At 36.7% G+C, this 23,356-nt stretch overlaps 1 protein-coding gene across 1 annotated transcript in view; it reads left to right on the top strand.

Annotated features, from left to right (window-relative positions):
- Positions 1–23,356, top strand: part of CTNNA3 (catenin alpha 3) — a 1,681,070-nt gene that overhangs the window by 101,611 nt on the left and 1,556,103 nt on the right. The window contains exon 3 of the mRNA XM_047071866.1: positions 2,232–2,398. Within this exon, the coding sequence (XP_046927822.1) occupies positions 2,232–2,398 (167 nt within the window). The remainder of the gene's footprint in view (positions 1–2,231; positions 2,399–23,356) is intronic.

Here is a 23,356-nt window from a genome sequence, read left to right as displayed (position 1 = left end):
CAAGAAAAAAATCTTTTATGTGGGAATTAACCTGCTCTCTGAATTTCTGAGGTCACTTTAATTTTCAGTCTCCTCGCAGAAATTCTAACTTGCAGAGAAACACATAAAAATCACCATTTCCTGGTCTAAAAAATTTACCAACTCTACTAGAAATTTCCTGAGAAAATAACAGCTAATATTTGTTGAGTGCTTTCCATGTTCAGATACTGTGCTAAATATATGTTATGAATTATATCTCATTTAGCCATCTCAGAAACACTGTGAAATAAGTAATATTTTTATGCCTTTCCATTACATGAGGACACTGAAAGTATTTAAGCATCCAAGGTCTCAGAGCTAGAAGAGGCAGGTAAGAATTGATCTCAGAGGTGTCTGACTTAATAGTCTGAATTCCTAACTTGGTATTGCTAAGAGAGCTAACATGTTTATATTAACATGTTGAGACAGTCTCAGACCCTCTTCATAGGTTCTGTCCATTATAAGGAACACTATTCTTTGTTATATTTAATAAAAATACTCAATTTCATTTTCATTATGCTGACTTTCACAAATAAATAACTAAAATATTCATGGAGTAGGTAAGACACTCCCTTTAATATATTATTGGTGAGATGGCTGTATTTTGGAAAATTTTTTGACAATATGTATCAAACCTTAAAATTCATTTGCCTCTTGACTCAGCAATTCCACTTTTGAGAATTTATCCTCCAGCTAAGTTTGCTCATGCATGCAAAACTATGTGTCATTCTTTGCAGTACAGTTTGAAATAGGAAAAAGTTGGAAATTATTTATGTGTTTAATGGAGGTCTCGTAAAATAAGTTATAGTATATCAGTAAAATGTAACTTTATTCAAGTATTAAAAAGAATGACAAAAGCCAATCAACTCTTTAGTAAGCTCAAAGCACTGTTATTATTTAATTTTTATAAAAATTGTAGGTATTATTATTAGCTCCATTTGCAAGGGAAAAAATAAGGCATAAAGAAGTTAAGTGACTTGTCTGAGGTAGTAGGACAGATGCTGAAGCAGAACAGCTTTAGAGCCCACATGGTAAGTTACCATTCATTCTTTAGTGTCTCCTGGTCAATTATATCCCAGCATGAAAAGAAAATAAATTGGTAAGTGGAAAACAAATTGTAGAAAATGTTTATAGTATGAAAATATTTGTGAAAAGTATTTATATCTTCTGTGTGTTCCATTTAAAATATAAAATGTCTCTGTTTTCTTAGGACAGAAAATATTTTATATATTTATATATATGAATGTGTGAATATATTCATAAAAATACATACATTTAAACATACATGTACATTTATACATATAAATAAATATTTATACATATGCACACACATGAAACATGTATTCATGGAAAAATTTCTGGATGGATATACAAGAACTCCATGAGTATTTTTGGGTGATTTGTATGGAGACTTTCTAAAAATTCTTTTCACTTTATACTCTTCAGTATACTGAATTATTTAAAAGTAATGAGAATGTAGTGATTTCATAATAAAAACAAGTTTAAATTGAAAAACTTAAAACATAGTGGATGTGGTAAGCAATTATGTTAGTGGAGAGGGGTAAAGAGGAATCTTTTCATTTCATACCCTTCTGAACTGTGAACTTTTAAAAATGAATGAGTACACATTGCTTTTATCATAAAACGTATTTTCAGCGAAAAAAACCTTAAAAATTGTAGGCATATTTCTCTAACAATTATGTACTATGAAATATAATTTGACAATTTAGGAGATAGGTTATTATATTGACAGTTTAGGATAAATCTGCCTATGTTAAACTTTTATCTCAGAGAATTACTGTCTCAAAGGCTAGCTGTTTTCTAACATTAAGCTGGAAAGTAGTTTAATGAAGATTTACCTTATTTTTATAAGCCAGATTGTTTCCAGTTGAAGTCTTAGTAATGAAACCTTTCACAGCAAATGAGATTCAGCAAATGCAGAAGTTGACAGCGGTGTTACTAGATGTTGCTAGTCAATTGAGCACAATTCTCTTGCAGGAAAATGGTATCATGCTTCTTAAACTCCAGAGCATTTATCAAAGAGAAATGTCGATTTTAAACTCCATTGTTTATTAAGAGACAGTGTTCTAGTGTCAACTGACACTATTTTAATATTATGCTTAGTCATAGAATGTACTTGGAATTAGGATGATAAATACTTAAACAGGTATAGCTGAAACTTAAAGTATATTATTTTGGGTTGTGTTTTTCAGGTGAAGCTCTGAAAGTATCAGCTGAGAGATTTGCAGATGACCCCTGTTATCTCCCAAAAAGGGAGGCTGTGGTTCAGGCTGCCCGTGCCTTGTTGGCTGCAGTTACCAGACTCCTTATCCTCGCAGACATGATTGATGTCATGTGTCTCTTACAGCACGTGTCAGCTGTAAGTAAAAGATGGCCAGTTTACCTTGGCATTGTTCTCATTTCTAATTACTTTTTCCAAACCCGGCATCAATCCTAGTGCATCCCAGCCTTGCCTTCATTTCTTATAGTCATCCAACAGAAGCTGACTGGATTGAATTGTGCAAGTCATGTATACCTCAAAAGAACAAAGTCAGAAGTTAGTCTTTTTGTTGTAGTTTCTTTTTCAACATGTTTAAAATTGAAAAATTTTTAAAGTTTTAACTTAAATTCTAGGTACTTAACATATAGTGTAATATTAATTTCAGGTGTATGATTTAGTGATTCAACACTTACATACAATACCTGGTCTCTTCACAAGTGCACTCCTTAATCCCCATCACCTATTTTACCCATCCCCCCACCCCACCCCGATCCACCTTCCCTCTGGTGACCATCGATTTGTTCTCTATAGTTAGGAGTCTGTTTCTTGGTTTGCCTCTCTCTTTTTTCCCTTATGATCATTTGTTTTGTTTCTTAAATTCCACATACGAATGAAATCATATGGTATTTGTCTTTCACTGACTTATTTCACTTAGCATAAATACTCTGTAGCTCCATCCACATCATTGCAAATGGCAAAATTTCATTCTTGTCTTTGGCTGAATAATATTCCATTGTATATGTATACCACATCTTTATCCATTCTTCAGTAAGTGGGCATTTGGCCATTTCCATAATTTGGCTATTGTTGATAATGCTATAAACATTGGGCTGCATGTATCCATTTGAATAAGTATTTTTTGTAAACTTTGGGTAAATACCTATTATTGCAATTGCTGGATTATAGGGTAGTTCTATTTTTAACTTTTTGGGGAACCTCCATACTGTTTTCCAGGGTGGCTGTACCAGTTTGTATTCCTACCAGCAGCGTAAGAGGGTTCCCCTTTCTCTGCATCCTTGCCAACACCTGTTGTTTCTTGTGTTGTTGATTTTAGCCATTCTGACAGGTGTGAGATCATATCTTATTGTAGTTTTGATTTGTATTTCCTTGATGACCAGTGATGTTGAAGATTTTTTCATGTGTCAGCCATCTAGATGTCTTCTTTGGAAAAATGTCTATTCATGTCTTCTACCCATTTCTTAACTGGATCATTTGTTTTTTTGAGTGTTGAGTTTTAGAAGTTCTTTATATATTTTGGATGCTAACCCTTTCTCAGATATGTCATTTGCAAATATCTTCTCCCAATCAGCAGGCTGCCTTTTACTTTTGTTGATTGTTTTCTTCAATGTGCAGAAGCTTTTTATCTTGATGAAGTCCTAATAGTTTATTTTTGCTTTTGTTTTCCTTGCCTCAGGAAGCATATCTAGTAAGAAGTTGCTAAGGCTGATGTTAAAGGGGTTACTGCTTGTATTCTCCTCTGGGATTTTTATGGGTTTTGTCTCACATTTAGGTCTTTCATTCATTTTGAATTTACTTTTGTGTATGGTATAAGAAAGTGGTGCAGTTTCATTCCTTTGAGTGTTGCTGTCAACACCATTTGTTGAAGAGACATTCTTTTACCCATTGGATATTTTTTCCTACTTTGTGGAAGATTAATTGACCACATAGTTGTGCATTCATTTCTAGGTTTTCTCTCTCTCTCTCAATACACATACACACACACACACACACACACATATGTATCTCTCTCTCTATATATATATTAAAGAACAGGTTTATACACACACACACACACACATATACATAAAAGAACAGTAGTTACAAACTTTATTTATATTTTTAAATTTTTTTTTTGAGAGAAAGAGTCAGTTGGAGAGGGACAGAGAGAGAGAGAGAGAGAGAGAGAGAGACAGAGAGAGAGGATCCAAAGCTGGCTCTGCATTGACAAGCAGAGAGCCTGATGAAGGGCTCAAACTCAGGAACAGTGAGATCGTGACCTGAGCTAAAGTCAGACACTTAACTGACTGAGCCACCCAGGCCACCCCTCTGGGTTTCCTGTTCTCATACATTGATATACATGTCTATTTTTGTGCCAGTACCATGCTGTTTTAATTACTATAGCTTTGTAATATAGCTTGAAGTCCCAAATCATGATGCCTCCAGCTTTGCTTTCCCTTTTCAAGGTCTTTGGGATCTTTTGTGGTTCCATACAAATTTTAGGATTGTTTATCTTAAAGCCAGTGGTAGATTGAAAAACAGAGGATGGTTTACTGATAAGAAAATGGCTAGGATTATATAGGTAATATAAATAATATACAAATATAAATAGAAAAACTTTAAAACTGAAGACACTAGGAAGTTTATCCTAGTTTGTAAATGAATACTGTTTGCCAGCTCCACTTGATCCAACATAAACTGTGTATGTTTACATGTAGTCTGTGATATCTGTAGTAATCCGTTATGAAAATGTATAAATTGATTTAATATGAGTAAAAAATACAATTTTACTAGGATACTACAAAGGCAGCAAGGTATCTTGTTATTTTGCTAGACAAATCCATTTAGAAAAGTTTTAGTAGAAAGAGAATTTTATTAAAGCCCTTTTTACTTTCTTTAGTAACCAAAGACTTTCTTTAGTTTCTTTAGGACCAAAGTCACCTTTGTCCAGTTGAAAAGGTTGCAAACATTCCTTTGGAGTCTCTGATCTATCTCCTGCATCAAATAGGACTTTTACTCTTCTGTCCATAAATACAGCTGCGTATTCATAAATGTGTCTGGTGACTGTAATATCACTACTACATTAAGCAAATGATGGCCTCCTCTGATTGACCTTCTTGTTAAAATCTTTTCCTTTAATTGCTACCTGAAACCTTTTTCTTGTCTTTATTTTACTCTCTAATGCTTATTTTAACCCTAAAGTATAGCAAGTTTCCTTTATACTTTTATATTCCTTTTCTTTTGATAGTTTTATTACTGCAAAAAAGCATCAGCACTTTGTGTTGTTGTCTTTAGGAAAGGGAATAGTTCTCATCATCAGATGCTGTCTACTAGTGGATTCGTAGGTGAGATAATTAAGCATTGTTTGTTGGTTATTGGTTTGTTGACTACCATAAACAATACCATAAACAAATCCCTAAAAATTTCTGAGATTCATTTTTGTCATATGTGAATACAAATATTAATAAATGCTGTAACCAAGAAGAAGGTATGAAAGATTAAGTGCCAGGTAGTTTCTAGTTCCAATGACACAACATTTCCTGTATTTTAGACTCTAGGTTTGTTGAGATAGAGCAGAAAGTCTGTTTCAGGTAAAAATTGCTACCTTCATAATCGACTAAGAAGTAAGTGTGTATATATAAAGATCACAAACACATTCATTACCAATTTTAATTGAGCATAGTGCTAAGTAATTCACACACATGATGTCATTCAAATGAAGCAGTAGGTAATTGAAGATCAAAACAAAGTAAAGTGCTATTTTTGAATAAAAATGATAGTTTATAGTTACTGAGTTTTTATAATGTGCTAACACTGTGCTGGATTATCTCCTTTAATTCAATCTTCAGCAACCATATGATTATGATTGTAATTTTAAAGATGAAGAAATGGAGGCATATTTATTTAAGAAATTTGCTTGTACAAGGCAACAGGAAAAATAAAACTTTAAGAACATAGTACTCCAAGAGTTAGAACAGCTTGAACTATACATACCTTCGGGAGTGTTTAATCAAGTTCATGGGCCTATAATAGGTTGTTAAAGGAATTTAGGTATGTCAGGAGGAGGAGGAGGTGTTCTTTAGTCTCTCCCACATTTGCTAGTAACTCATCAGAGACTGAATTTAGGCTATATCATTTAAGATGCTCATAATTGTGTATAGTACAACAATGATACCTCATCTGTGAAAAAGGAAGACTTTTTGTGGTAAATTGTGATAGTGTTGCATTATTTCATCCTTATGAAAAATTTATATTTAAATTGCATCATCGATTCAATTCTTTTGACAAAATAGACAAACTGGATTTTTTTTGATACCATCAAATTAGAATTATTTAACCCAACATTCCCTCGCTCCAAAGTATTCTATAGAGCCTGTCTCATAAATATCCAACAGGAAATAGACATTTTTCCAAAGAAGACATACAGATGGCCAACAGACATATGAAAAGATGTTCAACATCACTCATCATCAGGGAAATGCAAATCAAAACCACAATGAGATTCCACCTGACCTGTCAGAATGGCTAAATTTAACAACATAGGAGGGGCGCTTTGGTGGCTCAGTCAGTTAAGCGTCCAACTTTTGATTTCAGCTCAGGTCATGATCTCATGGGAGATCAAGCCCTGCATTGGGCTCTGGGCTGAGTGTACAGCCTGCTTGAGATTGTCTCTCTCCCTCTCCCTCCCTCTCTCCCTCCCTCTCTCCCTCTCTCTCTCTCTCTGTCTCTCTCACTCAAAATAAGTAAATACTTAAAAAAATTGACACAGGGAACAACAGATGTTGGTGAGGATGTGGAGAGAGGGGAACCCTCCTGCACTGTTGGTGGGAATGCAAAATGGTGCAGCCACTCTGGAAAACAGTATGGATATTCCTCAAAAAGTTAAAAATAGAACTACCCTATAATCCAGCAATTGTAATGCTAGGTGTTTACCCAAAGGATACAAATATACTGATTTGAAGGGGCACCCTAAAGCTTATAGCAGCATTATCAACAATAGCCATATTATAGAAAGAGCCCAAATTTTCACTGACTGATGAATGGATAAAGAGGATATATATATGGGGCGCCTGGGTGGCGCAGTCGGTTAAGCATCCGACTTCAGCCAGGTCACGATCTCGCGCTCCGTGAGTTTGAGCCCCGCATCAGGCTCTGGGCTGATGGCTCGGAGCCTGGAGCCTGTTTCCGATTCTGTGTCTGCCTCTCTCTCTGCCCCTCCCCCGTTCGTGCTCTGTCTCTCTCTGTCCCAAAAATAAATAAACGTTGAAAAAAAAAATTTAAAAAAAAAAGAGGATATATATATATAGTGGAATATTACTTGCCCACAGAAAAGAATGAAATCTTTTTTTTTTCCTTTTTCTTTTTTTTAAATACAACTTATGGTCAAATTGATTTCCATACAACACCAGTGCTCATCACAACAAGTGCGATCCTCCATGCCCATCACCCACTTTCCCCTCTCCCCCACCCTCTATCAACCCTCAGTTTGTTCTTAGTTTTTAAGAGTCTCTTATGGTTTGCCTCCCTCCCTCTCTGTTACTTTTTTCCCCCCTTCCCCTCCCCCATGGTCTTCTGTTAAGTTTCTCAGGATCCACATATGAGTGAAAACAAATGGCATCTGTCTTTCTCTGCCTTACTTATTTCACTTAGCATAATGCCCTCCAGTTCCATCCACGTTGCTGCAAATGGCCAGATTTCATTCTTTCTCATTGTCAAGTAGTATTCCATTTTATATATAAACCACATCTTCTTTATCCATTTGTCAGTTGATGGACATTTAGGCTCTTTCCATAATTTGGCTATTGTTGAAAGTGCTGCTATAAACATTGGGGTACAAGTGCCCCTGTGCATCAGCATTCCTGTTTCCCTTGGGTAGATTCCTAGCAGTGCTATTGCTGGGTCATAGGGTAGTTCTGTTTTAAATATTTTGAGGAAACTCCACACTGTTTTCTAGAGTGGCTGCACCAGTTTGCATTCCTACCAGCAGTGCAAGAGGGTTCCCATTACTCCACATCCTCTCCTGCATCTTTAGTTTCCTGATTTGTTCATTTTAGCCACTCTGACAGGCATGAGGTGATATCTCAGTGTGGTTTTTGATTGTATTTCCCTGATGATGAGTGACATTGAGCATCTTTTCATGTGCTTGTTGGCCATCTGGATGTCTTCTTTGGAGAAGTGTCTATTCATGTCTTCTGCCCATTTCTTCACTGGATTATTTGTTTTTCAGGTGTGGAGTTTGGTGAGTTCTTCATAGATTTTGGATACTAGACCTTTGTCTAATATGTCATTTGCAGATATCTTTTCCCATATCATCGGTTGCCTTTTAGTTTTGTTGATTGTTTCCTTTGTAGTACAGAAGCTTTTTATCTTGATAAGGTCCCAATAGTTCATTTTTGCTTTTAATTCCTTGCCTTTGGAGAGGTGTCAAGTAAGAAATCGCTGCGGCTGAGGTCAAAGAGGTTGTTGCCTGCTTTCTCCTCTAGGGTTTTGATGGTTTCCTGTCTCATATTCAGGTCCTTCATCCATTTCTAGTTTATTTTTGTATATGGTGTAAGAAAGTGGTCGAGTTTCATTCTTCTGCCTGATGCTGTCCAGTTCTCCCAGCACTATTTGTTAAAGACACTGTCTTTTTTTCCGTTGGATACTCTTTTCCTGCTTTGTCAAAGATTAGTTGGCCATACATTTTTGGGTCCAATTCTGGGGTCTCTATTCTATTCCGTTGGTCTATATGTCTGTTTTTATGCCAATACCATACTATCTTGATGATTACAGCCTTGTAGTAGACCCTAAAGTCTGGGATTGTGATGCCTCCCACTTTGGTTTTCTTCTTCATTATTACTTTGGCTATTTGGGGTGAAAAGAATGAAATCTTACCATTTGCAATGATGTGGATGGAACTAGAGTCTTTTTTATTATGCTAAATGAAATAAGTCAGTCAGAGAAAGACAATGCCATGATTTCACTCATGTGGAATTTAAGAAACAAAACAGATGAACATAGAGGAAGGCGGGAAAAAAAAGAGAGAAAAGCAAACCATGAGACTCCAACTATAGAGAACCAACTGAGGTCTGCTGGAGGGGATGTGGGCAGGAGATGGGCTAAATGGGTGATGGGTATTAAGGAAGGCACCTGTTATGTTGAGCACTGGATGTTATATGTAAGTGATGAATCACTAAATCCTACTCCTGAAAGAAGTATTACACTATATGGTAACTAACTAAAATTTAAATAAAGAATTGAAAAATAAAACAAAATAAACAAATAAAACCCTCCAAATAACTCATAATTAAAGTGGGAGGAAAGATTTAAAAATGTAACATGAAAAAAAGAATTTTTTTTATGGTCAGTGCTGTATATAGAAATTTTCTTTGTATGTTTTTGATGCACTTAAGTACATTCAAGTTGGTAAGAAATATTGAAGCAAATAAAAGTATTTAATTTTGCTTAACCCAGAATTTCCAAAATTTTCTAACTTTAGGACTCTTATAATATGTTAGTTCTATAACTTTCTCAGACCATACCTTGGGAAATAGTGGTTTAGTATATCTCCAATAATATTTATGGTTATATTAAATTTTTACTTGGATTAAAAAATTATAGAGGAGGAACGTTAGTGCCTTTATATTCTCATCTTATTGAAGTAGATTAGACTCTCTCCAGCCATACAATATGCAATACACAACTGTGTTAACGGTAATAGCAATCTCATCAATTCTGTGAGACAGTGAACCTGATTTTGGACAATTCTAATTGTTGGAGACATTTTTCTCAAACTAGATGTGAATTCCCTGCCATTTCCATGGACTGCTTCTAGTTCTGCTTTCTTAAGCAACATAGAACGAAGAAAATAGGAAAAGGTATTTTTCAAATAACTGATGATTGTTCTTAGCACTTATTTATGTCTTCTCTTACCCAGGCTGAAATTTCTTGACCCTTGAACATTTCAGACTATTCTGAATACTTGAGAATTTCCATATCTTGTATGATTATCAGTTTCCTGATGAAATTTTCACTTTTGATATTGAGGTACTTGAACATGGTAAGCATATTTGTATTATGGTTAGAATTTGACAACTTTAGTGTCTGGACTTCCTGGATCATTATGCTGGTTTTTGCTCATGGTATCTTGTTTTTTCATGTGAATGGCTATCTCTGTGTACTAAACATTACTTTTTCTGGAATTCATCTCAAGAAATTTCTCTGTTTTATTAGCTCTTTGATGTTTTTAATATAAAGTATTTTATATTTCATCAATCTTCTTAGTTTTCTTCGGCAGAAGGATTAGACTGATTACTAATTTGCCAATACAAGAAATCGAAGTCCCTAAAATCATCTCCGCAAATACTTTTCTATGCATGTTCTAGATAAGTAATACCCATAAAATATTGAAATAAAAACATCTTGAAATAGAAACAAATCTCTGAGGTGAATGTTCTATAATATACTCAAACAATTACCTCTCTGATTTAATGTCTAACATTATCTTACCTTATTATGATAGCCTTGTCATGCTGTTCGTTCATAGTGATTTTGTGAGCAGTTAAACTCCAAGTCTCTGAACTCAAACTATTATTAATTTGAGCATTCTTGTTCTGATACTAGTTTTATCTTTTTATATGTAAAGGTAGATGCTAAATTTATATTCATGGAATTTTATCCTGTTAATTCTGGTTTATGTTAGAATCCATTCAGATCTTTTTAACTTTTGATTTTGTCTTTACCTCCTAACCTGGAATCATTTTCAGATTTTTAAAAGTCAGATTATTTATGAAAAATTGTTTAGTCATGTGGAAAACAGTGATATATCTTCCTTTCAGATAACATCAATCAAACATTAACCCATTTTGAGTAAAGTTGTTGAAATGAACTTCAAACTTGCTTTATTAAGCTACTGTATAAACCATGTTTCTTTATTTTATCCTCAAGTACTTTCTCAAAGGCCTTGCTAAAATTAAGATGTGTTATCTGTGGCATTGTAGATTTATCAGTATAGTAACCCCAATTATAAAGGAAATGAGCTTAGCTTGGTTAACTTACTTTTCATAACCCTGTAAGAGTTCCAAGTTGACTATTGCTTGCTTGCTTTTTTTCCTTTTCTTTCTTTCTTTTTATGTTTTTTTTTAACCTTCATTTTTTAATTGCTCACAATCCACTTACTTATGGTTGTAAACCACTTGTCTACTGGGATCTTGTTACTCTTAAGATCTATATATAAATGGCTTGAACCCCAATTCTGTGTCCTATCAACTATAATGTCCCAAGATTTCTGCAAATTCTCTGGGGCTCATATTCTCAACGTCATCTCTAGTTCCAAGTTTTTGCTTCCACAAATTAGTTTACGAATGATCTTTCTATCCCTATTTTATAGTTGGTTAATCTGTAATTGGTAATTGGCCTTTTCCCCCTTGATTTTGACACACACACACACACACTCACTCTCCAATACTCCCAGACAAGACATGTTTATGTATGTTTGTGTATATTGCAAACCTTATAGAAATTTGGGAAGGCAGAAGGGAGGGGATTCTTTACTGTAGCACTATATTCTAAGTGGCTCCAATTTGAATATCAGAAATCTTCAAATTCTTTAGCAACGTCATCTCATTGTTCTTCCACCTCCTTTCCCCTTACCTACTCTCTTTGTTCTTTCTCATACCTGTAAATTCCTGTTTATCTGGATGCACTAGGTTTCTATCTGCTAATTTGTGCCCTCATATATCACTGTCTTTCTTATATTATTCTGTAAGGTATTTTCCTCCGTATAGACATTTTTTTTCCCTCAGAAGAATTCTTTAGTCAGCTGTGTCTCTCTGTATACACACATACATTCCACTATAAAATAATGTATTATAGATGTTTTCTAGGGGGAGAGCATCAACTTTAATGGTATAGATTTCTTTTTCTGGACACTCTTTAAAAAGCAGTGGGTCACATTTTTGTTTCTTGCTTCTGTCTGGAATATAATGGAAAAAGGCCTGCCTCTTCTCTCTTCTAATTGTATCTTACTATTTCATGAAATCTTCTGCTCATTTTGGGGTCCCTTCAGCATTCTTATACAGTTCCTTGCTACATTTTTAATTTATTCTTTATTACACGGTACCAAATAATGTATCCACTATCATAATTTCTTCCTTCATGGCCTTACTCTTTTCTTCCTTACTGATTTTTTTCTAAATTATAGATTTTTTTCATCTCTGTTGTGGTATGTTTCCTTTTAGATGTCAGGTCAAGGAGATATTACTCAATTAAAAAAAATGTTTATTTATTTTGAGAGAGACAGATAGAGCACCAGAAGAGGAAGGGCAGAGAGGGAGGGAGACAGAGAATCAAAAGCACCCTCAGTGCTGTCAGCATAGCACCTGATGCGGGGCTCGAACTTCACAAACCATGAGATCATGACTGGAGCCGTGATCAAGAGTCAGATACTTAACCAGTTGAGCCACCCAGGCATCCCTATATATTACTCAATTTTTGATTAATACTCTGTACCTATACATTTCCTGACTTCCTTATGCTTTGTTATTTTTACTGAATTATCCTCTTTCCACTGAGACTGCCTCCAGAGATGCAGTTATGATAGACCATTTATGAGGACATAGACTGAGACCACCAACTAGTGCATATGTGGTTCACTGAGTAATTCTCAGTAGGAAAAGTAGTGCTGACCAACACAGAGTTGATATATAGTTAAGTACAACAAAGAGTCTTGATTTGGCAGTTTTAAAGTCATCAGGTTCCGTAAGGAATTTTTTTTCTCCAGGAAATAGGTCCAAATCAAAAGTAAGAGAGGATATAGAAGAGAATGACAATCTTTCAATATTAAATAAATTATAGAAACTTGGAAAGACAGTTTGGCTTTATTGCCACCATTCCATGGGAATTTAAAAAAATTCTTTTTTAGTATTGGTCAAGGTTTTTTTGAACTTCACTATTTATACTTCTCAAGATACCATATCTTATTTTATTGGCATCTGGGTTTTTATAAAGGTCGATTTTATTTGAGACAAAATTGGCTGGGGTGTCTCTTGCTTTCCTTAGGGGTCAGGACAATGTGGAGGAAAAAACCATTGCTTTTGGCAGAAGAGACTTTGCTTCAATCCTGGCTCTGTTGTTGATTAGCTGGGTGAATTTAGGAAAGTTAAAAATCTGTGAGCCTTGGCTTCTTCTTCTGAGTTACAGGGATAATAAAACTTACTCTGAATACTTTGAAAGGATTTTGTAAACATTAAATGATATATAAGTTACCTAGCAAGAACTGGTGCTCTCTGTTTCATTTTCTTTCCTTTTCTTGTCTTTCCTTTTGCCACCATGGTTCCTTTTTCTCACATTTTTGACTCTTGTAGACTCTTGCAGTACAATGTTATCCTTATGCCTAAAAAATGAAGGGAAATAAATTTGAACCAAATTTTCTAACATTTTCTGTTTATCAAACCAGAGTTTTATTTATTTTTATTTTTTAATTTTATATATTTTTTGAAGTTTATTTATTTTGAGAGAGAGAGAAGGAGAGGAAGAGTGTGTGTGCATGAGCAGGGGAGGGGCAGAGAGAGGGAGAGAGAGAACTCCAAGCAGGTTTGTGCTGTCAACATGGAGGCTGACATGGGGTTCGAACCCATGAACTATCAGATCGTATCCTGAGCCAAAATCAAGAGTTGGACTCTTAACCAACTGAGCCACCCAGGTGCCCCAGTAGCTGATATTTTTTTAAGGTACCTTCTATTATTAAAAGACAGGCATACCAGCAAAGAGAGTTTCTAAAGTTTCCTTTCATTAAAAATATCAGCAGTTTATAAGGGAAGAACTTATTGTATTATTAAGAGCTATTAGAAGCCAAGCATATTCTGCAGAATATTCTAGGAAAAATATATGCAGAGATATTAAGGTTTAAAGAAAAATCAAGTCACAATACTGGTATTAAAGATAGAATAGGAGGAACTAGTAAATGGAGACAAATAAGGTACAAATCACTGGATTCGTGCCTGATATCATACTGAAAACTTTAGGGACAAAGGAAATTTAAACCATGTAAAATTATAACTTTAAAAGGGACCAGCATCATTCTAGGTATCTCCAATTTGATTGTTAATTAATCCATTCAGCAAATGGTTGTGTTTTGTGCACTACTGTGTGCTAATCACTACTGTATGATAGGGATTCAAGTTTAGAAAAAATAATACCATGGCCCTTTTCTCCTGGAATTTACAGACTAAGACATAAATTAATATAAGTTACTCTGATAGAAGTTGGTGTAACTATTATGGAGGCATGATGGCAATTGTATCAAGGGAAAGTATTTTGAGTGAATTTGAGTAACTAGACAAAGAAGGTGATGGAGGAAGAGAGCATTTTAACTGCAAGAACAGTACATACTCAAAGACCTGTAATACTTCTGAGGGCTGAGATGAAGGGTCACTGTGTTATATACCTCAAACTAATGTAACATGTGTGACAACTATACTAAAAACAAACAAACAAACAAACAAACAAACACACACACACAATTAAAAGACAAGCCAGAGTCTGGAAGACTATATAGGCAAATCACTCATAATGAATGGCCAGTACTCAAAATTTATTGAGAATTCTCAAAACTCAATAAAATAACAAACCAAATGTTTAAAAATGAAAAGAGTTGAAGGTGGAGAGGTAGGCATAGACCTACTTGTGAAAGGCCTGTGTGCTAAGATAAACAGTTTGAAGTGTAGTCTGAAAGCTAACGGGGAATCATTAAATATTTTAAGCATGGGTATGACATAAGCAGATTTGCATTATAGGACCGTTAGTCTAGCAGCAGTGGGCAAGGGAGCCAGACTGGAGGCAGTGAGGCTAGTGATTAGGCTGATGCTGTCATCTGGTTGTGAAATGATGGGGTAGGATAGGGAATGAATGAGATAAATGAAGGAGGAACAGTCTACAATTTGGAAAGTGATTGGAATCTGTTTAGATAGAAAGGGTAGCATCAGGTAGCCTTTCAGGAATCTGGCTGGGCATGAGGACCTTGGTTTTCAGTTTTAGGTAGAGGAGAAGTAGTTTATGGGTTTTAGGCTTATTCGATTGAGGCACATATGAGAGATAATAGATACTAAAATATATGTTTAGAGCACATGAGAGCAAATAAGAGATAGATTCGGAAAGCCTCAAGAAATAAGCATTGGGGAGAAATTAAGATGGGAGTAGTGGGGGGACCCTGGGCTTGCCCCATCCCTTGAACACAGCTAGATCAACATCAAATTACTTTGAATACCTAGGATTAAGAGAACCATCTGCATAATTTGAGGGCGAGAATGTGGCAGATATGAAGTGCAGAGACATGAATTGGGGGAGAGAAAGGCCATGGTGCCATAGGGAGTTGGAAGCCCTTTTTGTGGAGAGGAGAGAGAGGGAGAGAGGAGTAGAGAGAACAGCGTGCTAGTTTTGTGCCAGAAGAGCACCCCTGCAAAAATCATTGACTGAGAAATTGGGAGGAACTGATTATTGCAAGTTTTTGCAGAGTGGATCTCAAATTCAGAGGATTTGGAAGTCTGTGCCATTTTCTAGAGTTGATCTGAGCAGGTGGCAGTGGTCCAGGTGAGAAGAGGGTAAAGGCCTGAGAGCAGACAGCAGACAGCCTGGTGTGGGGATCCCCTGGGTCATACTGGGAGAGAGAAGTTACCCTTTCTAGAGTGCATTTGGAAGATGGTGTATTGCTTCTTGAAAGACAAAAGATTGGGCTGACACCTCTGAGCAGCCACTTCACAGCAGGGGACAGAGGCTCATGCAGAGGGCAGATAATCTGGTTGCAGGTTTTCATTATGCTTCACCACAAACTCCAGGCACTTGTGCAGTCAAGTGACTGCTTTTCTTTTTCCCTTTTTCCCATTTATTTATTTATTTATTTATTTATTTATTTATTTATTTTAATGAATATAATTTGTTGTCAAATTGGCTTACATACGACACCCAGTGCTCATCCCAACAAGTGCCCTTCTCACTGCCCATCACCCATTTTCCCTCTCCCCCAAACTCTCATCTATCCTTAGTTTGTTCTCTGTATTTAATAGTGTCTTGTGGTTGGCCTCCCTCCTTCTCTGTTTGTATCTTTTTTTTCCCCCCTTCCCTTTCCCCATGGTCTTCCGTTCAGTTTTTCAAGATCCACATATGAGTGAAAACATGTGATATCTGTTCTTCTCTGGCTGCCTTATTTCGCTCACCATAATACCTTCCAGTTCCATCCACATTGCTGCTTTTCTGGGACAGAATGGCTCCAGGAGCAGTGCTTCAACACTGTACTCTGGAAGAAGGGAGCAGGTCCCCATCTTGCCAGGTCCTTTAAAATTTGGAATTTTGTATCCCAGCCAGAGATAGAAGACAGGAGAGCTGTGGCTCCAGGGATATTGATGGCCCAAGCACAGACTGGGGGAGGGTGGGGATCAGATGGAAGCCTGGGAAACAGGAGGGGTGATTGTTCGCTTATCTGTGGCAGTGGGTGTGAGCCTTCCTCACTGGGGGTAAAAGAGTGTGATGACATATTTCCCCCCTGCCCACCAGCACAGTTGGACTTCAGTTAGCAAAACAGCACCTTCAGTAGGGGCTGGAGCCACTTATATCAAACCCTACCACCTGCACCATACAGGGTCATCTTTACTAGGGAAGGTCTGACTGTGAGTCAGCACAGGGGGCCTCTCCCCTAGAGGACCAACATAGGCACCTCACACCCACCAAGTCTACTGATCATAGAGTGCTCCAGTGTATCAGCTTCAGTTCTGGTGGAAATACCAGATTTTTTTCTTTTCTTTTCCTTTTTCTTCTTTTCTTTTCTTTTCTCTTTCTTTTTTTCTTTCTTTTTTTTTAATTTTATTTTTTATTTTTTAAAATTTATATCCAAATTAGTTAGCATATAGTGAAACAATGATTTCAGGAGTAGATTCCTTCATGCCCCTTACCCACTTAGCCCATTCCCCCTCCCACAACCCCTCCAGCAACCCTCAGTTTGTTCTCCATATTTATGAGTCTCTTCTGTTTTGTCCCCCTCCCTGTTTTTATATTATATATATATATACATATATATATTTTTTTATATTATTTTGTTTCCCTTCCATTATGTTCGTCTGTTTTGTCTCTTAAAGTGAAGTCATATTTTTGTCTTTCTCTTACTGACTAATTTCACTTAGCATAATAACCCCCAGTTCCATGCACGTAGTTGCAAATGGCAAGATTTCATTCTTTTTGATTGCCAAGTAATACTCCATTGTATATATATACCACTTCTTCTTTATCCATTCATCCATCAGTGGACATTTGGGCTCTTTCCATACTTTGGCTATTGTTGATAGTGCTGCTATAAACATGGAGTGCATGTGTCCCTTTGAAACAGCACACTTGTATCCCATGGATAGATGCTTAGTAGTGCAATTGCTGGGTCGTAGGGTAGTTCTATTTTTAGTTTTTTGAGGAACCTCCATACTGTTTTCCAGGGTGGCTGCACCAGCTTGCATTCCCACCAACAATGCAAAAGAGATCCTTTCTCTCTGCATCCTTGCCAACATCTGTTATTTCCTGAGTTGTTAATGTTAACCATTCTGACAGGTATAAGGTTGTATCTCATTGTGCTTTTGATTTGTATTTCCCTGATGATGAGTGATGTTGAGCATTTTTTCTTGTGTTGGTTGGCCATTTGTATGTCTTCCTTGGAGAAATGTCTATTCATTTCTTTTGCCCATTTCTTCACTGGATTATTTGGTTTTTGGGTGTTGAGTTTGATAAGTTCTTTATAGATTTTGGATGCTAATCCTTTATCTGATATGTCATTTGCAAATATCTTCTCCCATTCTGTCAGTTGCCTTTTAGTTTTGTTGATTGTTTCCTTCACTGTGCAGAAGCTTTTTATTTTGATGAGGTCCCAGTAGTTCATTTTTGCTTTTGTTTCCCTTGCCTCCAGAGACATGTTGAGTAAGAAATTGCTGTGGCCAAGATCAAAGTGGTTTTTGCCTGCTTTCTTCTCGAGGATTTTGATGGCTTCCTATCTTACATTGAGGTCTTTCATCCATTTTGAGTTTATTTTTGTGTATGGTATAAGAAAGTGATCCAGGTATTGTAAAAGAGAAAAATAAGAAACAAGAAAGAAAGAAAATGAATAGATGAACCTGCTAACGGATTGAAGTAGGACTGAAATTGCTTCGTTTTCCCCTAGAAGTCAGTCTGTGTAGCTCTTTATAGTCCATTAATTAAGCCAATGGTGAGACTTGTGTACTTGAAGAGCGAAGTTGGCCTAATTGGGCAGGGCTCAGTTTAGTAGCACCACTGTCTACTAGATGGCGCTGCTAGCCTAATGGGGTGGAGTGTTGCGGTGCTCATAGGTGCGTATAGGCATGTGCGGGAGCGGTGAAAATGGCGCCACCCAGCCACCCAGTCTGTTCTCCCGGCTCAGCATCCTCTGTCTTCAGCTCTCGTCTTCTCCTGCTTTTTTACTCTCCATGATCAGGCCCCTAGGCAGTACCTCTCTCCTGAGTTTTGTCTCAGCTGTGGCTGTTTTCCCCAGCCCCTTACTTCGGAAGGACTGCGGCTTTGACCCATTCCACCCCTCTGCAGGAGGGTCTCACTGAGCAATGGCTGAATGAGCAATGGCTGAATGTCGGCTGCACCTAAGAATGCCCACTGGACCCTGCTGTTGCCGATGCCCCAAGACTGCAGCCAGGTGCCAGCCCATCCCAGAAAAAGTACGCGAGATAGTGTAGCAGCAGCGTTTCAGGGATTATGGAAAATCACAACACACATCTGGTACCAGGCTTCACCCTTAATGACCTTGTTCCAGCACCAGCGAATGTGGCCATTTTCTGGGGTCTGCTGGGACCAGGTGGCTTCAACAGCCTCTACCAAATGTCCTTCCAGCAGTGGAACTGGTTTTCCCCGTGTGGCCCGAGAACCTCCCGGTCCCCACTCTGTTCCTGGGGATTCGCCTGTTCCACCAGAGCACTGCCAGGTATCGAGCTGCGGAGTTGCAGCTTTTGTGCTCTCCTTGTTTACAGTCTTAATGGAATTTAAACTCTCTCCTTTCTCCTTTCTCCCTTTTTAGTTTAGTCCCTGCGGCTATTTCCAAGTTTCCACTTTCTCTCCAGCTGCTTTTGGGGAGGGGTGCTTTTCCCGTATTCTCCCCACCTCTCCAGTCTCAGTCCTCTCTCCACTCACAAAAGCAGTTCCCTACCTTTCGCAGCTTCTTGCTCCCCAAGTTCAGCTCTCCGTGCTGTGTACCTGCTGTATTCTGTGGTTCAGGTTGTGCAGATTGTTGTGTTAATCTTCCAATAAGTTTTCTAGGTGTGTAGGATGGTTTAGTGTTGGTCTGGCTGTATTTCATGGATGTAAGTTACACAAAAAGCTTCCATGCTGTTCTGCCATCTTTGCTCCTCTCTTTCTTTCTTTTTTAAAAATCAGGCTTATAGTTTCTGTTCATTTGTTTGTTTTTCGTTTCCTTTTCATGTTTTTTTCAGATCAACTTTTTTTTGGATCAGGCTTTTTTTTTTTTTTTTAAATCAGGCATATTCTAACAAATCAAAACACACCTAGTTAAAGATCTAAATACTCCCACTGCAAGCAAAAAGGAACTCTGCAGAGGATCGACTGTGGGAAAAAGCAGCCAAATTACAACAGCAGAGTGCACAGCATATACTGGAAACCCTTCCTTGAAGCACCAGGCCCTGGACAGTATATGACCCCTTCTTATATAGCATTACTCTCAGGAGCAGGAAACATAACAAGTTGTCATAACACACAAAAGACAGAAACCTAGACAAAATGACAAGATGGAGGAATTTTTCCCAAAGGAAAGATCAGAAAAAACCACAGCCAGATATCTGATCAAAACAGATACAAGCAGTATGTCCAAACAAGAATTTAGAACAACAGTCATGAGGATTAACTGGCTGGCCTTGAAAAAAGAATAGAAGACACCAGAGCAACCCTTGATGCAGAGATAAAAGACCTAAAAACTAGTCAGGCTGAAATAAAAATGTTGTAACTGAGATGCAAAACTGACTGGTTGTAATCATGAGAATGGAAGATGCAGAGGAACAAATAGGTGATAAAGAAGATAAAATTATGGAAAATAGTGAAGCTGAAAAGAAGAAGGAAATGAAATTATTAGATCATGAATATAGAATTAGGGAAATCAGAGATTCTGTAAAGTGCAATAATATGTATATCATATGTGTTCAAGAGGAAGGGCAGCAAAAAGTGGCAGAAGGTTTATTTGAATAAATTCTAGCTGATAACTTCCTTAATCTAGGGAAGGAAACAGGAATTCAAGTCCAAGAGGCACAGAGAGCTCCCCTAAAAATCAACAAAAACAGGTCAACACCAAGACATATCATGTGCAAGACAAGTTTGCCTAGGGAAACTTCCAAAAGACAAAGAGAGACTCTGAAAGCAGCTGAGGACAAAATATCCTTAACTTACAAGGGTAGACACATAAAGTTAGCAGCACACCTGTTCATAGAAATTGGGCAGGCCAGAAGGTAGTGGCATGATATATTCAACATGCTAAATGGGAAGAATATGCAGCCAAGAATTCTTTATCCAGCAAAACTGTCATTTAGAATAGAAAGAGAGAAAAAGAGTTTCCAAGACAAGCAAAAGCTAAGTAGTTCATGACCATAAACAAGCTCTGCAAGAATTATTAAAGGGGACCATTTGAGTGGGAAAGAGAGACAAAAGAACAAAGACTAGAAAACAAGAGAGACAGTCTACTGGAATAGTGACTTTACAGGTAATACAATGGCACTAAATTAATATCTATCACAATTACTCTGAATGCAAATGGACTAAATACTCCAGTCAAAAGACATAGAGTATCAAATTGGATTAAAAAAACAAAAACCATTGATATGCTGCTTATAAGAGACTCATTTTACACCCAAAGACACCTCCAAATTGAAAGTGATGGAGTGGAGAACAAATTATCATGCCAATGGACATCAAAAGAAAGCCAGAGTAGCCATATTTAGACAAACTAGATTTTAAACCAATGACTGTGGTATAAGATGAAGAAGGGCACTATATCATAATAAAGGGGTCTATCCAACAAGAAGATCTAACAGTTATAAATATGGCCCCCAACTTGAAAGCACCCAAATATATAAATCAATTAATAAGAAGCATAAAGAAATTCATTGATACAATAATAGTAGGGGACTTTAACATCCCACTTACAACAATGGACAGATCATCTAAGCAGAAAATCAGCAAAGAAATAATGGCTTTGAATGACACACCAGACCAGATGGACTTAACAATTATATTCAGAATATTTCATCCTAAAGCAGCAGAATAGACATTCTTTTCATGTGCATATGGAACATTCTCCATATGCAAATCAGGCCTAAGCCATACAAAAAGATTGAGATTATACAATGTATATTTTCAGACCATAAAGCTATGAAACTTGAAGTCAACCACAAGAAATAATTTGGAAGGCCTTCCAATCATAGAGGTTAAAGAACATCTTACTAAAGCATGAATTAGTTAACCAGAAAATTAAAGAAGAAATTAAAGCAAAAAGGAAGCAAATAAAAGTGAAAATATGGCAGCCCAAACCTTTTGGATGAAGTAAAGCTGGTCCTAAGAGGGAAGTATATAGCAATACAGGCCTTTATCAAGAAGCAAAAAAAGTTTCAGGCAATTGGGTTAGTCATTTAAAGGTCATTTAATGGGTTAGTCATTTAATTGGGTTAGTCATTTAAATTAGTCATTTAAGCATTCAGCTCTTGATTTTGGCTCAGGTTATGATCTCACGGTCATGATATTGAGCCTCATGTTGGGCTCCTCTCTGGGCATGGAGCCTACTTAAGATTCTCTTTCCCCCTGTCTCTACCCTTCCCCTGCTCGTGCACACACACTCTAAAAAACAAACAAACAAACAAACAAACAAACAAAAACAAGAAAAGTCAAATACACAAACTAATCTTAAACCTAAAGGTGCTGGAAAAGGAACATCAAATAAAGCCCAAAACCAGTATCTCAAATGAAATAACAGGACAGAATCATAGCAAGAGACCTAAGTGAAATAGACATAATATGCCTGATAGAGAATTTAAATAATGATCATAAAGATACTCACTGGAGTTGAGAGATGAGTGGAAGACTTCTCTGAAACCTTTATCAAAGAGATAGAAAACATAAAAAAGAACTGATCAGGGATGATGAACTCAATAAGTGAAATTAAAAATATAATAGATAGAATAAATAGTAGACCAGAGGAAGCAGAAGAACTGATCAGCAACCTGGAGGACAGAGTAATGGAAAAGAAGCTAAGCAGGTGAGAGGAAAAAACAAACAAACAAAATGAGAATGACTTGGGGAACTCAGTGGTATCATGAAGTGTAATAACATTTGCATTATAGGGATCCCAGAAGGAGAAGAGAGAGAGAAAAAAGGGCAAAAAAAATTATTTGAAGAAGTAATAGTTAAAAAACTCCCCAAATTTGGCAAAAGGAATAGATACTGAGGTCCAGGAGGCACAATGATCCCCCAACAAAAACTATCCAAGGACATTACCCTAAGACCCATAGTAATAAAATGACAATAGTGATAAGGAGAGAATTTCAAAAGCATCAATAGAAAAGAAAACAATTATATATAAGGGAAACTCTGTAATGTTCTCAGTGGATTTTTCAGCAGAAACTGCAGGCCTGAAGGGAGTGGCATGACATGTTCAAAATGCTGAAAAGAAAGAAATATACACCCAAGAATACTCTAGCCAGTAAGGCTATCATTCAGAATAGAAGAAAGATAAATAGTTTCTTAGAGAAACAAAAACTAAAGAGGCTCATGACCACTAAACCAGACATTCAAGAAATGTGAAAGGGGACTCTCTGAGTGGAAAGGAAAGACCAGAAGTAAGAGTAAGAAAAGTAGGAAGCATAAACACTGTAAAAATAAGTATAACTGTAAAAATAAGTCAAGGGACTCATAAAATAAAAAAAAGTAAAGCATGACACCATATACCTAAAATGTGGTGAGGAGAGTAGAGAATGGCTTCAAACTTAAGTGAGCATAGACTGCTATATGCAGAAGATGTTATATGCAAACCTAATGGTAACCATAAATCAAAAACCAATAATAGATGTGCAAAGAATTAAGAGAAACGAATCCAAGTATATTACGAAAGAATGAGAAGAAAGCAAAAGAAAAAAGGAACAGAGAATTACATAAACAACCATAAATCAAGTTTAAAAATGGCAAAAAGTGCATACCTGTAAATAATTACTTTGAATGTAAATGGGCTAAACTTGTTTCTAACAAAAAGACATAGGGTAATGGAATGGATAAAAAACAAGATCAACCTTTATGCTGCCTACAAGAGACTTATTT

The sequence above is a fragment of the Lynx rufus genome, unplaced genomic scaffold (assembly GCF_022079265.1).
Source record: "Lynx rufus isolate CCGP_SWC_20201006 ecotype Redwood Valley unplaced genomic scaffold, mLynRuf1.p SCAF_11, whole genome shotgun sequence".
NCBI classification, from domain to species: Eukaryota; Metazoa; Chordata; class Mammalia; order Carnivora; family Felidae; genus Lynx; species Lynx rufus.
The sequence above is the reverse complement of the archived record's forward strand: the minus strand, read 5'-3'. Positions and strand labels throughout refer to the sequence as shown.